The sequence below is a fragment of the Orbicella franksi genome, chromosome 10, assembly GCF_964199315.1.
Source record: "Orbicella franksi chromosome 10, jaOrbFran1.1, whole genome shotgun sequence".
NCBI lineage: Eukaryota > Metazoa > Cnidaria > Anthozoa > Scleractinia > Merulinidae > Orbicella > Orbicella franksi.
The window spans coordinates 9,531,853-9,546,780 of NC_138154.1; the positions used below are offsets into that span (position 1 = coordinate 9,531,853).

General features: G+C 40.4%; 1 protein-coding gene across 1 annotated transcript in view; it reads left to right on the forward strand.

Annotated features, from left to right (window-relative positions):
- The first annotated feature begins 1,389 nt into the window (after window positions 1-1,389).
- The window catches only part of LOC145501060 (carbonic anhydrase 2-like), a 16,607-nt gene continuing 3,068 nt past the window's right edge, over window positions 1,390-14,928 (forward strand). The window contains exons 1-8 of the mRNA XM_081480623.1: window positions 1,390-3,146; window positions 8,846-8,903; window positions 9,566-9,858; window positions 10,166-10,261; window positions 11,143-11,218; window positions 12,162-12,328; window positions 13,437-13,495; window positions 14,424-14,928. The exon at window positions 14,424-14,928 is cut by the window's right edge and continues 3,068 nt beyond it. Coding sequence (XP_081336749.1) covers window positions 2,967-3,146; window positions 8,846-8,903; window positions 9,566-9,858; window positions 10,166-10,261; window positions 11,143-11,218; window positions 12,162-12,328; window positions 13,437-13,490 — 924 coding nt within the window. The 5' untranslated portion in view covers window positions 1,390-2,966 and the 3' untranslated portion in view covers window positions 13,491-13,495; window positions 14,424-14,928. The remainder of the gene's footprint in view (window positions 3,147-8,845; window positions 8,904-9,565; window positions 9,859-10,165; window positions 10,262-11,142; window positions 11,219-12,161; window positions 12,329-13,436; window positions 13,496-14,423) is intronic.

The window sequence follows — 14,928 nt, forward strand, 5'->3', positions numbered from 1 at the left end:
TGCAAGGCAGAGATCTCAAAGAGTTTTCAACAATGCGAGCGTAAGACGTACAGAGTCTAAGACGTTCAGAGAATCTAAGAATTTTTCAAATTCTTCGTTTGTTATCCGTGTTAATCTTCTCTATCCTCAACCATTCTTGTTTTTTAATGGTATATTATTATCTTTTCGGCGTTTCTCTATCTCAGTAAACTTTATATTATTTTCAGGTTTCATCAGTTTTTAAAAGGCAATTTTGTCAGTGCGTGGCCAAAATAACCCAAAATACCGTCACTTAACATAGAATGCTGTTAAGTAAATATATAACAATAACTCAGTAAAGGGTAAACACAATTACTGGAGCTTCATTAATTTCGACTGTGGCCGTTAGATAAACAGAGAAAGATTGTAATTGGACGGAAGCTTAGCAGTAGTGGGAAAAATGCCGTTATGATGCTTGTCACATCTTGAGATGTGACAGTCTGCATGCCGTCACATCATCACCACACAGCAGTCGTCACTTGACTTAAATATGAATATTGTTGCAATACTGGAAACCGCTTCTGGAAACTCTTACTGCAAAAGGAAGCCAGCTACAGTCAAACTGGATGTATTAGGCGGACACCCTCGGGAGACTTGCTAGTGTCCGCTGAAGACAGGTTCCCTCAGAATTCGTCTTAAAAGGGTCATATCAGTATTGGTCAGTATTAAAAGACCTTGAAAGACAAATAGGATTCTCGTGAACCATCGATAACTCTGAAATATCGTATTTCCATAAACAATGACAAGTATGGTAAAGAGATTTAAGTATACAGTAACAGTATCTATATTCATTGAGTCATGTGAAGGTTCACAAAATCAAAACAGGAACAAAAGTTCTGTAACAGCAAAAACGAATAACAAAATATGGCATTTCTGAGACAGCTCAGTTTGTTGGCAAACCTAAACGATCGATCCACCAGTGTCCGTTTTGATACAGGTTTCTAAAGATAGAATTGACCATAAAAGTCAAGTTTACGGAGTCCGCGTCCGCATAGAGGTGTCCGTTGAATACAGTTATTTTTCAGGTGAATGTGGGAAAAGAAAAATGGGACTTGCACTGCTGTCCGCTTAATAGAGGGTGTCCGGTAAATATGGGTTCCTCTTAATACAGGTTTGACTGTATCAGTGAATAAACAGCAGCCTATTATTTGTATTTACCCGACAACTCCTCGCTTACAACTCAGAGGTGCTTGAGTTTCCCGACGACCTAATTTTTTTAGGGTTCTTTTGCAAAATTACGCTTCATCGACAAAATCACGAAAAAGAAACTACGAAGCAGCATACCCCACCAAATGTTTTGGCGAGTATCCCCCCTCCCCTGGGGGCTTTCGTATCACCCGATTAAGCGCCAACGAACCGCGCATTCATCATAAGACCGAATTCGAATTGTTCCAGTATCCCTTTCTTCTTTTTTTTTAGTTAAACCATCCTCGGAAACTTATTTTCCTGGATTACAAAGTTTCTCAATTTGAAGCAACTATACTTTGTTATTAACATTGCTATAAGTTTACAAATATGATGATCAAAGAGCGCGGTATGTCAACATCACATCAAAATAATAATTCAAAATCCCTAAAGGTCAATAGCTTTATCATAAATATGACATTTACCCTCGAGCGAAGCCAGAGGACGGGTTGGTAAACCAAACAGTGATTGCAACAGCGAGATATGTAAGTTATTGAACAATCGTGAGGTCCGTATTGGAAATATTGGTCAAATTATTTATTTGCCAGCTAAGTTGCACAAAATGAACGAAACTAATATTCACCAGTACGGACCGAATAAGCCAATTCAATAAAGTATTTACTTCGGATCTGAAGCCTGGTTTTCAGATCACTAGCGACACAAGCACAAGTGCAAACACAATAATTCTTATTTCACCGTGAAAACGACCTTGACGCAGGCATAAAAACAAGGATCAATTTTTTTTTGCTTTTTCTTGTGCTTGCCCTTATGCTTCCGTTTGAGCTGCAACAAGTGAAAACGAAATACCGCTGAGGCGTAACACATTGCAAGCACATTGCAAGCACAAGGATATTTACCACACGTGGTTATGTTTGGCCAATGAAAACACTGTATCCAGACTAGCTACCCCTCGCCTAAACAGTTTTTCAAAATGGGGAAGGTTGGGATGATTTTGCTTGTGCTTGTGGTTGCGTCGAATTTCGTTTGACTCGGGTCTATTGTTTGAGTTTGTTCTTGCGCTTGTGCTTGCGCTTGTGGACACAACGTTTTTTTTTGTTAAGATTTGGAAAACGGTCCATCTTAGCGGTCCGCATTGCAAAATTCGGACAGCTCAGAGAACCAATCAGAATGTTCCTTTTCGTCCTGGATCACTTTGCCATATAATAAATCAGCAGGTTATTCTCTACTGTTTGTTGTTTCTATGAACCCCGAATTAGCCCCTTAATGGCACACCACTTGTCAGTAGTTTTTAGCACTTGTTTATGGATGTTGATCTATTTTTATTAATTTTTTATGGCCATCAGTATTTTCTTTACAGGCAATATCAGGAGATGATGGGCTCCTGGCAAGGTAAAACTGCCCGCAGTATTGGAGTGTTTTGGTTCAAACGTACAACACAATCAAGTGATCGTCCGTTGTGCATTTTTATTTCGTTGTTTAATGTGTCATCTGTATCGACCTGAAAATAAATTAACCGACGTGCTAGCAACTGTCATCAAACAATCACGACCCATTTTTCGTGCCTGTGCTTTATGTAGTTTCTCGATGCTTCGTTTTGATAGAAATCATACCCTGGCGGCCGAAAAAAAACCACTTTAAAATTACTTCAATGTTGGAAGTGTCCAAAAAGCCGTTTCATCCCTATCTCATAAAGTATCCATGGCAACTGTGTCTATTTACATTTGTGTGACACTCACGGGGTGTTCATTCAAAGGTCACATGGAAATTTTCGTGTAGTTTTCCTGGTCTCTCAGCAAGGCAAAATGCGCAACGCTCACGAAATCTGTTTTTTTCTTCTCTTCAGTCAAGCCTCATGTTTAAGTGGGGCAGTGAGTACAATATATGGCGAGCCGTCAAACCAAACACAGTTGTGTGACTATACCTGTGCAGACTTCTCAAACACATCGAATGCTCTGCGTCGCCCTTGGGAATTTTATTCCAAGGTAAGATTCGAGTTTTATATTAGCTAGAGACACTACATTAGCAGAAACTCGTTGCGAAATTCCAGGTGAAATTGTGTTTCCTTTTCGAAATGTATATGCCAACGCCAAAACGTTTAATTTAAAATTCAGGACCTATCTTTTAGAACCCAAGTTGATCTGCGCAGCAAAACAAATTAGCTCTCCTCAAAATAAATAGATATTTTCGTGTCAGCGGCAGATGTTTCTAAATATTCGTCCCCGACAGCAAGCTAATTCACCAGTATATTTTTCGTGACCACATGCATACAGTTAGCAAAAATATTCCTTATAAAAGAAGGAAAAAAACCCGATAAATTAAAAAAAAGAAACGTCGCAAATACTGACTTTACCAGCGGAATAAGTTAGCAGTTAAAACTAAACCCGACCGAAACACTCCCTGTTTTACCTGTTAGACCCTGTTAGAGCGGGTCATTTGCCGACATTGTTCAATATATTAAAACCTAAACAAACGTTATGACTCGATCGTCCCTCAAAACACCGAAGTCCTCAGGGCACTGTGTTTTTTTTTCTAAATATTTTTTGGCCCAATCTGTCGTGCCCTTTTTCATCCATTTTCCATCAGTCGTCTGATACGATTATTTCAACGCATTTTCAACCAAACGCTTATTATGGGCCCAAACGTCAACGGCCGGGATAAAAACATGGGCGACACTATTTATTTTCTTTCAATTTGAAATCGGAGGACATTGTCACTAGTAACCGGAAAAAGCGTTTTATATTTCGCGGTACCCCACTTATAATTATTGTTTATGATACCTCTTGGGTGATAGAACACAAAAACCTGATGAGGCGCTTTCAGGTTTTATAAAGAAGCTCTTGCAGACGAGAAGTTCGTCGTTATTAGTATTCATTGTCCTAAGAAAGAAAAACTGTCAGTTTGTACTGGAAAGTGACAGCCTCGACAAATGGTGTGACAGATTCCGAGTTTTTTCTTTTTTGGGGCTGTCACGCAAGTGAACGAACATTGTGTGACCCCCCAAAAAACGCGTTTTTTTTAATCTCTTTCACAGCGTTTAGAAGCATGACAAAATCACGGGGGGCATTGGTCTAATTCATTTTTTGTGTTTTTTAACGCATCACTGCAGAAAGTAGGGAAGATTTAATTACTGGCTGGTAAATTATGTGAGTCTTTCAGTCGAATGTACAATTTGCTATTGATTAGTCGTGCTGGTAACCATGTGGTAGACTACAAACATGCTGGTAGTACCTGCTGTTTTATTAACTTTACCATAGAGCCTCCCTTTTAATCCGCAATTTCACGAGTCTTTCAGGTTTGTAAGTACTCTTTTTACACAATAAGGAATCTGCGTATGTAAAGTGTCCCGTATACATAAGTCCATATCTTACTTTCCATCTGCCTGTGCATGAATCTTCGTTCCGTGGGCAAATGCACACGGACCGTCACAACTAAAATTGCCTGACACCCCGGCGAGGGTGAAGGGGTGGGGGGTACTCCCGGAAAAATTGGGCGTGGGTGTGCGGTCCGCTTCCCAAAACCCCTATCCTATTTTTGACCAAAATCTGCTATTTTTCCTACCCTATTTATGACCTAACCAACAATTCGATACCCTATTCATGGTCGTCGCGGCTAGCACAGTTGCTCCAAACATAATTTATGAAGGGCTTTTGTTGCTGGTCTTATCGATAATGATGAAACAGTAGCTTCTTCTAAAAAAACATACTTAATTCAAGACCAGAGTGCAAAAATCCGTACCCTATTTCTGACCAAAATGGCCAAAATCGTCGATGAATGTTTAGCTTAAGCAAGTTTTTAGACCGACACGCGTACTAAACGGATTTACACACTTGCTACATTCGAAGGTAAAGTATAAATACATTTATTTACTAGGCGTCGTCTTCGGCATCGCCGTCGTCATGGCTACTAACTAGATAGATAGATATTCTTTATTTATCGACAGTACAAAATTCGTTATACAACTCCTTATACAACACGGCGACGCCGAGGACAATGGCGATTAAAAAATGAATTTATATTTTACCTACGAATCTCGCGACAAGTCATTTAGTTAAATTTGTTGCTCAATGTGAAACCTATCACGAAACTGATGCTGGAGTACAGCGATGAATTTGAAATAGAAACTTAGAAATTAGTCGTCGTCGTTCACGTTCTCCAGACAACGCAGAATTTGGTCATTTCACGTTGTTGTTTTGCGAGGACGGCCAAGAAATGTAATATATAGATTTAGCCAGGCCTAAAAGTGGAGCTCCTGATGACAATAAATTAGCTTTGCTTGAGCCTGCGATCCAATCGAAAACCCGTACCTGGGCAACGCTCAACTTAAAAAGAAACACGTGACTTCGATTAGCGCTAAACATGAGCCCGCAAAATGGTCACGTGCTACTGGTCAGCAGATACCTTGTTTTGACAGGTGTTAATTGGACATAACATGGATGCCCAATATCAAAGATGTACGCTGTAAACCCGCCCCTCCTAATCTCTACGAGGAAAGCCTTGGGAACTAGGTTATTGCAGAGTGACATTTTGCATTGATTTACATGAGGGGAGCGTACGGACAATCACGTGACAGCCAAAGTTTTTCAGGTCGATGGGTTACCAAATTTTCTAAGCAATGGAAATGAGCCTGCCAAAGGCTATGAATGATTAATAGTAAAAATTGGCATTTTGCCCCCGAAAGGTCACGTGGAATAGGCGATTTGATTTGATGGCGTCATTTGGCTACAACTACCAGAATCTTTCACTTTTTTTTGTTTCACATGTTAGTTAGGGCAATTGTTATTTAAACCCCACTGGGGCTTCAAAATTCAAATAATAAAAAACAAACGAAAGGAATTCTGGTAGTTGTAGTCAAATGACGCTATCGGCAAAACTGCTATTGCAAAGTGTGTGTTCTAAGCCCTTCATAGTGGGATCCAGGTGCCTTGTTATTACGCGCAGCGTTTTTATGCTACGTCACTTTTCAGTGCAGTTTTTCTGGCCTGCAGTGCGTTAAAATGCGCAGCGTACGCCAAGTAAGTTATCTCCTCCTCTTTTGTCAAGTCTCATTCTTGAGTTGTGATGTATTGCCTGATAAAATGTCAAGCAAGATCCAGATAGAAAGATTTAAGTGGACTGAAACGAGTTATAGCCACACAGGGAGACTGAACACAAAAAATACTCTACATGGCCGGTGGAAATCCTTCTTGAAGGTATTGTCCATATGTGTCTCCGTTATTTGCCAAGTAGTGATTTGACAGTATGAATTTGAGGTTTTGGCAATAATCTATCAAACTCCCAAATGTTGAAGTCATTTTCTGACACAAGTTCTTTCGTTAGGCAAGAATTTGCCAATATTTGTAAACATAGAAAAACTAACAGTAAGCAGTTTACTGAAAGTCCAATAACCATGGTAACCACCTGTCTATCTGTGTTATCGTGGAACGCCTTGTAGTGAAAACTACCTGAAGTTGTAAGTTGTTAATATTTAAGAGCAGAAAAAATGACTTGCCTATGATGGAATTGCCTTGGACAACTTTTGCACTTATTAGCAGCCAATAGCGGTTTATCAAAGAGAGTCCGATCATTACTGCACGTCGAAACAACAATTACAGAACAAAAACAAACGACAACAACAAGTATGTTGTAGAATTAAATTTAAAACTGTTAAAGCGATCTCTTTCCATGATTAAAGTTCTAAGAAAGGAATTTTAAACAGATCTAAAAAACGTTAAACTGAATTTTCGACCGCTAGTTCAACGGTCCTCTTCAGTCACGGAATGCAAAATGTAGTAACTAAAGACGTCTTTGTTCGTTGCCCCTTGGGGAGGAAACCAGTGATACATAAACCCTTGGAAAGGGTGCTCTTTCATGAACAGAGTTCTTGTCTAGGAATGAATGTAACGACTCTAGGAAAAGCCTTTTGTCCTTGTTTTTCACGCCTGTTTCCAAAATGCTCGCATAATTAGGGTGTATGTTTCGGCATGATGTTTTACAGCGGAGCCGACGTTCTCATTCGTTCCAGGCTTGTGTTCAGCAACCCGAGACTTCCAACTTCATTTACTCTCTCCTTTTCAGCTGTTCCTTTCAACTGTTTTTTTTTTTTTTTTTTTTTTTTTTTTTAGCTTGGCGGCCGGTCCTTAGGTTTCTTGAAAACATTACCCAATGTTTTCAGTGGTTTAAAAGCTGTCTTGATGTTTTTGCGGTTCAAAATCCGTCTAATTCAATCCGGCACTCCTTTATAATGGAATTGGCGCATATGCTTTTGGGTTCTCCCAGGCATTGGCTGTGTGATGTTTCGTTGACCGACCGATTTAATGAAGTTTCCAGGATAGTCATTAGCTTTAAGGTCGTTAATGACACGTCGCCCCTTGGTCTGTCTCTGCGCAGTCGTTGATAGAATGCATTTACCGCGGTCCCTTAAGGTCTTAACAACAGCTCTTTTGCTTTGTGCTGGGCTGTGTGAATGGAAATCTAATTACTCTTGCCCATGGTTGTTGTGGTCGTCCCTACTGTAAACTGAATGTTGGTATTTATCGCGTTGGAATCGTCGACATCACGGCGCCGTCATTTTGGTTTGATGGGCGAAGTTTCTAATGCTTTCTCCTTACATTACAAGTTCTGCGACGACCGCACTGACTGGAGATCCCATGGCACACCTCGATACCTGCTGGTATTGGATCCCCTCGAATATGAGATAGCTGTTGTGTAGAAGAAAGGAGAGTAAGTGAGTAAGTCCAGGATTTGGTCTTTGGTCAATTGCGTGTGATTTTTCCAGTCATCAGATCCCTCAGGTTTTCTCTGAACAATGTCTATAGCCATGTCGATAGGTATGGAGGTGCAGAGTGAAATCACGTCAAACGACACAACCAGTTCGTCTTCGGCGACCTCCTGGTTACTTATGAACTCTGCAAACTGTTTGGCATTCTTGACAGAATATTCGGTTCCATTCGTAAGGAAAAATGACGTCTTAGCTACATATTTGCATTCCGTGACTCTTGCAGAGTACATTTCTCTGAAGAAGACCGCAGAAGGCGGTCGAAAATTCAGTTTTAACGTTTTTTAGATCTGTTTCAAACTCCTTTCTCAGAGCTTTAGAATTAAATTCACCCTCACTTTATCCCAAAAAGAGCGGGAAGTTTGATTCGTTGAAACTTCGGGATACATCTTTTAAGCATGATGTGTTTTCTCGCGATGACATATTTCACTTGAGCTACTGTAGGACAACCTCGCATTTGCCATCTTCAAAGAGTTCTACTTTCTTCTTTTTTTCACCATGGAACGTAATTATCCGAATCAGCTGCAGTGCATAAGCGATTGCACTATCTATCGCAAGAATCGGAGTAAACATTGCAAAAGTGATGATGTATTTATTTCGCAGCAATGTAACACTGTAGGTTATGCCTATGTGAAAAGTTCGCCTGAAGTTTACAGGAATCAAAAGGGTGAAATTCGGTTCACGGTTACAATCGCTCATTACTTCCGCATTCAATCGGAAAGATAAATCTGATTCACTCTCGCAGAAACTGAAGTGTTTACTTTGAGAAGGTTTTTCAAAATTTCCGAGTAGCGTGGCTCCTCTTATCTGAGTCCACTGGATGTAAGGTTTTAAGATAAAGGCATTCTAAGAATAGGCTAGAGTTCTCAATTAGACGGAGGAAGTAATACCTTGTCTTGCCTGCTGCTTCATTTCATTTTGTTTTAGTCTCGGATCCACAAAGCCCCAGATGTGGCTAAGAGACGCCTGGTGGATCGCATCATGAGTAAGTACCATTTTGTATCATACACGTAACGTAAAAGACAATCAGCGAAGAGAGTGCGTGTGGAAGAGAGTGAGGTTACACAGCGACGTTACTTATTTAGGTTTGATCTAATGCGAGTAGAGTTTCAACCCAAGCGTTGCTTTGCAACTGAGTGTAAGGTCCCGCCCACACTAGGCTGGAGAAATTTGAAAAAGGAGGTTTCACTCTGAAAACGCATCAAACGTTTTCCGTCCACACAACGCCGGAGGAATTTAAAAACGCACCAATCACCGGTCATTTTGAATTTGTGTTTGAGGGAATTTCGGGCAGGGAAATCACATAATTATCGTGACGTCATAGATTTCAATAAGCTCCGTTTAATTTTGAAAATGTTTTTCGTCCACAAGAAAACGAAAAGCTAGCGTTTTCAAATGCCTCCGGTTTGAAGAGCGTTTTCGAAAAGCTTCGTTTCCCTTGTTCTTATGACAAGCACGGTCATGCTAAGGTTTCTAAACTCGAGTATGAACTAGCTGGCAAGCCATTTATCACAATTGTGCAATTACGAATAGAATAAAATTACCAGACATAAAAGATTTTAATTTTATAATAAACGTGACAGAGAGTGGGATGTTTTCGAAAAGCCCACAACATCTTAATCCTGGCCTGTTGTGTTTTATCATCAGTGGATGGCATTGTTGGAGAGATGCATTTAGATATGCAGAAAGTCAACAGAGATTTTCAAAGACCCCTTCGAATCAATATTGACTCGGGTACCGATGTTGTATCTGGTTATTTTTTCAATTTCCACGACCACAAGCCAACGTTTAAAGTGGACTCAAAAGACCAGCCGAGGGTATCACTGACTGGAGGCCCGTTAAACTCGACTTATCTCATGGATCAATTTCACTTTCACGTTTACTGTACGAGTGAGGAGTCTGAACAGAATACGCTAGACAGAGCGCAAGTTCCTGGCGAGGTAAGCGAAAGTGTAAGTTCCTTTGCTCTCGGGAATTTAAGGTGACTGACAACATTTTCCGGTACTTTCCCGCAGTTTTATTTCGGATTCATGACCAAGTGATGCTACAATATTGGTATCACACAAATGCCCAAACAGTGTTGAACAAGGGGTTCAGAGCCACTTTAAGTTTTCGAAGAAATTTCCCTGCTCTTTAGACGTTGTTGTAGTGACTGACAGAGTTGCTCATTAGTAACAATAAGCAACTGGGAAGTAGAGAGTTCTACCATCAGAACACTAATGTTACTTGCTTTGTGTTGTTTTGTAGATACATATCGTTTTCTTCCGTGAGAAATATCAGTCTTACAAGAAAGCTTTAAACAAATTCCAAGATGGCCTTGCCGTTATTGCAATCTATTTAGAGGTGAGTAATTCAATTGACAACAGTGCACTGTACTTCGGATGACAAGCGCACTCAGTATGGGTTGTATTTACCCATGGGGCATATGATACGAGACTTATACGTGTGGTTGACTACAGAAAACTGTAGAAGTATTTAATTTAACCATTGAAACGGCATCCAACTATTAGTGGAGAAATAGTACAAACAAAATGAAAGAAAATAGTTTTAGCAATAGTGTCAATGGTCTGTAATTGTGTTACTACCTCATAAGTTACATAAAATCCCTTTAAGGTGCATTAGGCGTCAGATGAATTGGGAAAAAAACGCTGCGTCTGAAAACAGACACATTAAACGTCTCAGACGTATCACACGTTAAGTTAAAACTCCAGACGCATAAAGCAAACAATTTGAAGTGAACTTTGCAACTACTCAACTAAACTTTGTAACCAAATACGGCCGGTGAGGGACAAAGTAATTTAATTCTTAACTTTAATATAATAATAAAAGTGATAGCGATACGGTCAAGACTAGTCTGGCGCTGCAATAGTCAGACATTGCTTGGACACAGACCTTGGTAAATCCTACATTCCTAAAATTAGCCTCATCTGCAGAACAGGCTGATTAGAGTGGTGGTGGTAACGACGGGGGGGGGGGGGAGGGGGGAGGGGCGGGGGACCAAGTGCAAAGCACCAGACGTGAGCGTAGAGCGGGAGACGAAAAGTAACCCGGTGCTATATTTGTCGTTGTTTGTTTGTCGCGTTTCCAGTTGGCGCAGCGCTTCGCACTCGTGTAAAACACTCGGCGTTCTGCCCTCTAAACCGCTTGTTCTGCAGACTGCTGTTTACGCAGAGCGCCAGTTCAATTTGCAATCGCAAACAAGGCTTAATTTGTTGTTATGACAGGTTGGAGAGGATGACAGCAACAACCATCAAATAGAGAAATTCTCATCTTTTGCAGACTACATCTCACGTGATGAAAGTAAGACATTATTTTAACCTAGGAGTTGTGGTTTGTAGTGCTGTTTCATGTCTATCGTTATAAGGCTTCAAGTGTCTTTAACATGCCTTGGTCTTGGCTCGGGGACTTGTTGAAAACCGAACAAACTTCCTAACATTTCACACAAGGGTATCCCTAGGAAGGAGATCGGGGAGTGGTGGTCTCTGGGATTTCTGGCGGGGTTCATTCGTGAAATCTTGATTAAACAGGAGGCTTTATCAAAAATGGCTGGTTATGTGTTAGAGCAATTTCGTAATTATCGATTAAGTGGTTGACGAAAACACTATCATCAGCGGGTTTGCTGTATTTCGGTTTAGGGGTTGTATTTTCGCGAAGGCTAATTATCAAACTTGTACACATTACTCATTTCTCACAGCAAAGTAAACTTCGTTGGGTCATTTCCAGTTACAATGTAATAAAACAATTGATTCCTGCTTTTAGCTGTCTGTATAATGAGTTATGGATGCACTGGGAAGTTTGAAGAGCACTTAAGAAGCTAGAGTTGCTCTCGGCTGCGCCTCGGGCAACTGTTGCGCGCTCCAAACTTTCCGCAGGCGTCATAGCTCGACAAAAATGGTGTCATCCTGTAGAGCTAGCTCAGGGCTATCTAATCAGTGTAAGTTTATTTCGCTGTACCTTAACAGAACGAAACTATATAATATGTAAATGATTTTATGTAAAATTAGGGAGGACCATATTGTAAACTACTGGGCAACCAGTAAATTATGTTACCCTCGTTAAATAAAGCCTTTTTGTTTTGTTTAAAAAAAAAAAAAAAAAAAACTCAGGGAGGGGTTCCATCTATCCCCACCCCCCCACGGTGGGGGTATGAGTTTACTTGTACGTCCGAGGGTCAAACTGAAGCTCGCGTAAAGGCATTTCCTAGTGAGAAACGCTTAAGGATAACGTGTGTTTCTTTCTGTAGATCGGACAGTGTCAACCACTGCCTCAATCAAAGAGCTAGCCACTCCTGTGTCTAACGAGCATGCGCAGTACGATGCGTACCGGGGGAACTTAGTGGAGCCTGTCCAATGCGAGAATTGTGTGGATGTCTTTGTAATGAAGGAACCGTTCATCATGTCTGTTAAACAGGTAAACCTTATGTGGTCATAAATGTATACAAAATATACCATACGGTTACAAGCGAGTGGAGTCCAACTAGTCTCCTCCGCAGCCGTTATTAGGGTCGTCACGCAACGCTTCTCCCCCACTAACGGCCGTTAGTGGGGGGAGAAGCGTTCAGTGACGACCCTTATAACGGCTGCGAGGAGACTAGAGTCCAACAGGCCATATTCGTATTCTCGGTATTGGACTGGAACTAGCATACGATGGAGGCTCATGCGGGGGAATATCATTAAAACAGAGATTAATGTCATTTAAAAAGACCCCCCCCCCCCGAAATAGCCTCAGTTGCAAGCTAGTTCCAGTCTAATACTGGGAATACGAATAGGGTCTGTTTGATGTGAGATCATACGAATTAATATCAGCAAGGAAAGACGTCGGACGATTACAACTTGGGTTCACCCACTAACCTGTTGCAACAAGTTGTATCTGTGGTTCTTAAAAAGAGAGATCGCAGGTCAAATGTCCTTAGCCCTAAAACAACAAGATGAAAAGGAAAAAAAATGTTCTGCTAGGAATAACGAGAATTGAATTTCCAAGAGGGTTAAAAAGAGTTGAAGTTTCATTGTTTTATTTCATTCAATTCGTATGGTCAAATAGCAAACTAAGTAATCGAGAGTTTATAAACTGAATAGCTTAAAAGAGCTCAGTCACGGTTTGCGCATATTGAAAAGTTTAGCCTCAATTTCTCAACTTCGTCTTTTGTAATCCGTGTCAATCTTCTCCATCCTTAGCCATCCTTGTTCCTTTATGGTGTATCATTATGTCTTTGGTGTTTTTCTATCTTATTAAACTGTCATTTTCAGGTTTCCTACCATTTGAGGGTAATTTTGTATGTGGCCAAAATAACTCAAAATACCGTGACTTTGCTCCTTTAAGCATTGGACGAGCAAAAACTCTTGTCGATTCTCATCAGATTTGAGTAATTCAAGCCAGGTTGAGTATGGACGAGAGTCGAAAAGAGCTTTCGAGATTGGCAAATGACAACGTAAATTCGAGTTCTCTGTTGTGTGATATGGATTCTGCAGCCCAACAGAACTCGATGGAGAATAACAAGTGATTTCTTTTCTTCAACCAGATGACAGAATTTAGGAAGGCGCCCCATTGTGTGGAAAATGACTGGGCGTTCTAAAACTGGTAGGTCGCCATTTCTAATCTGTTCTTGTTAGGAACCTTATCTATAACTCATGTGTAAAATGATTAACTGCCAACGATGAAACCTCAAAATTCCTTAGTTTATAATCCATCAAATATTTTCGCTAGTTCGCGATTGGTCTAAACGGGTCACTTGACTGAATATTCCCTAGTAAACTAGGGGATATCCGAGGGCTATTCCCTAACTTTAAAACGTCCCTCGTGTGGCGTACATTTGAAAGATAATAAACACAACAGTTTCCATTTGGGGCGAAAATATGCCCGAATGTTTGTCCTTGGAAATTATCTGTTCCTCGAAGCTCACAATTTTCCTTGACCTTCACACTCGAAAAACTGTTCGCTTCTCGAAATAATTTCCATGGACAAATATCCGAGCATATTAACCCACCAAAGTAGAGGCTGTTGTTTATATAAAACCAGTACCCACAGAAAGTTTAGTTAATTTAATATTCATTATAATTTACTGTTATTTACAATGCTCCCAAAAATACAAAGTCTGTTATGGCCGTTATCCTAACCTTGCATAAGGCCGGTGCCTTTGAGTTCGTGTCGTTTCAAGTAACGTTTTGTAAACGAAATAGAAAAAAAACCTTGTCATTTAGGCACAAAAGAAATGTAATCCTGGGACAGTCCGGCTTCGAATGTCGCTTGCATTACGGGTAGAGCCACCGTATGCAAGGAATTCGAGCTTGCTAGAACCCCAAGAAACTGGGGTGGTGCGTTAATCGTATTTTTTACTATACAGGGCTTGTTTTGATATCAGGAAACTAGAGAAATGAGTCTTGTCTTCTATCATGCCATAGGAAGATGCCTTCGAGACCGAAAAGAGATCGCCTGATATAATGCTTAATGAGTAAAATAAGTTGAATGTCTGAACATGTTTGTGTCTGATGTTAAATCATTTCAACAGACCAACTCACCCATTAGTGGAGTGGATGGAACATTTGACAACTGGACAGGACTCCTGGCATGGAATTTTGAACTTAACTAGCCTGCGTGCAATCTTCCACTATTTCCTTTCACCGCGTGAAAGAAGATGTCCTTACACAGGACGTAACCAGAATGTATAAAGTATGATGATTAAATACGGTGTTGGTGGAAATGATCACAGCGAAACGCTTTTTGACTCTGGTTTTCATGGACAGATATATTCGGAGCTTTTGTAAAAAAGCAAAATAAGACAAAAGGAACAGTTTTTCGAGCAAACCAGTCAGGACATAGAGTACTTTATGAGTAATCATTGCCATGAATTAACCATCCTTTTATCTACCTAAAAAATATTATTTCGGTGCGGACTTTGACCGGGCCGATTCTGAGATTGACTTCATTTTCAATGCTTTATCTTTGGCAGGCCGCAAATTGCATAAGGACATCAGAACCACCATGGCGACTATCGTCAAAATGGTCTAACAAAC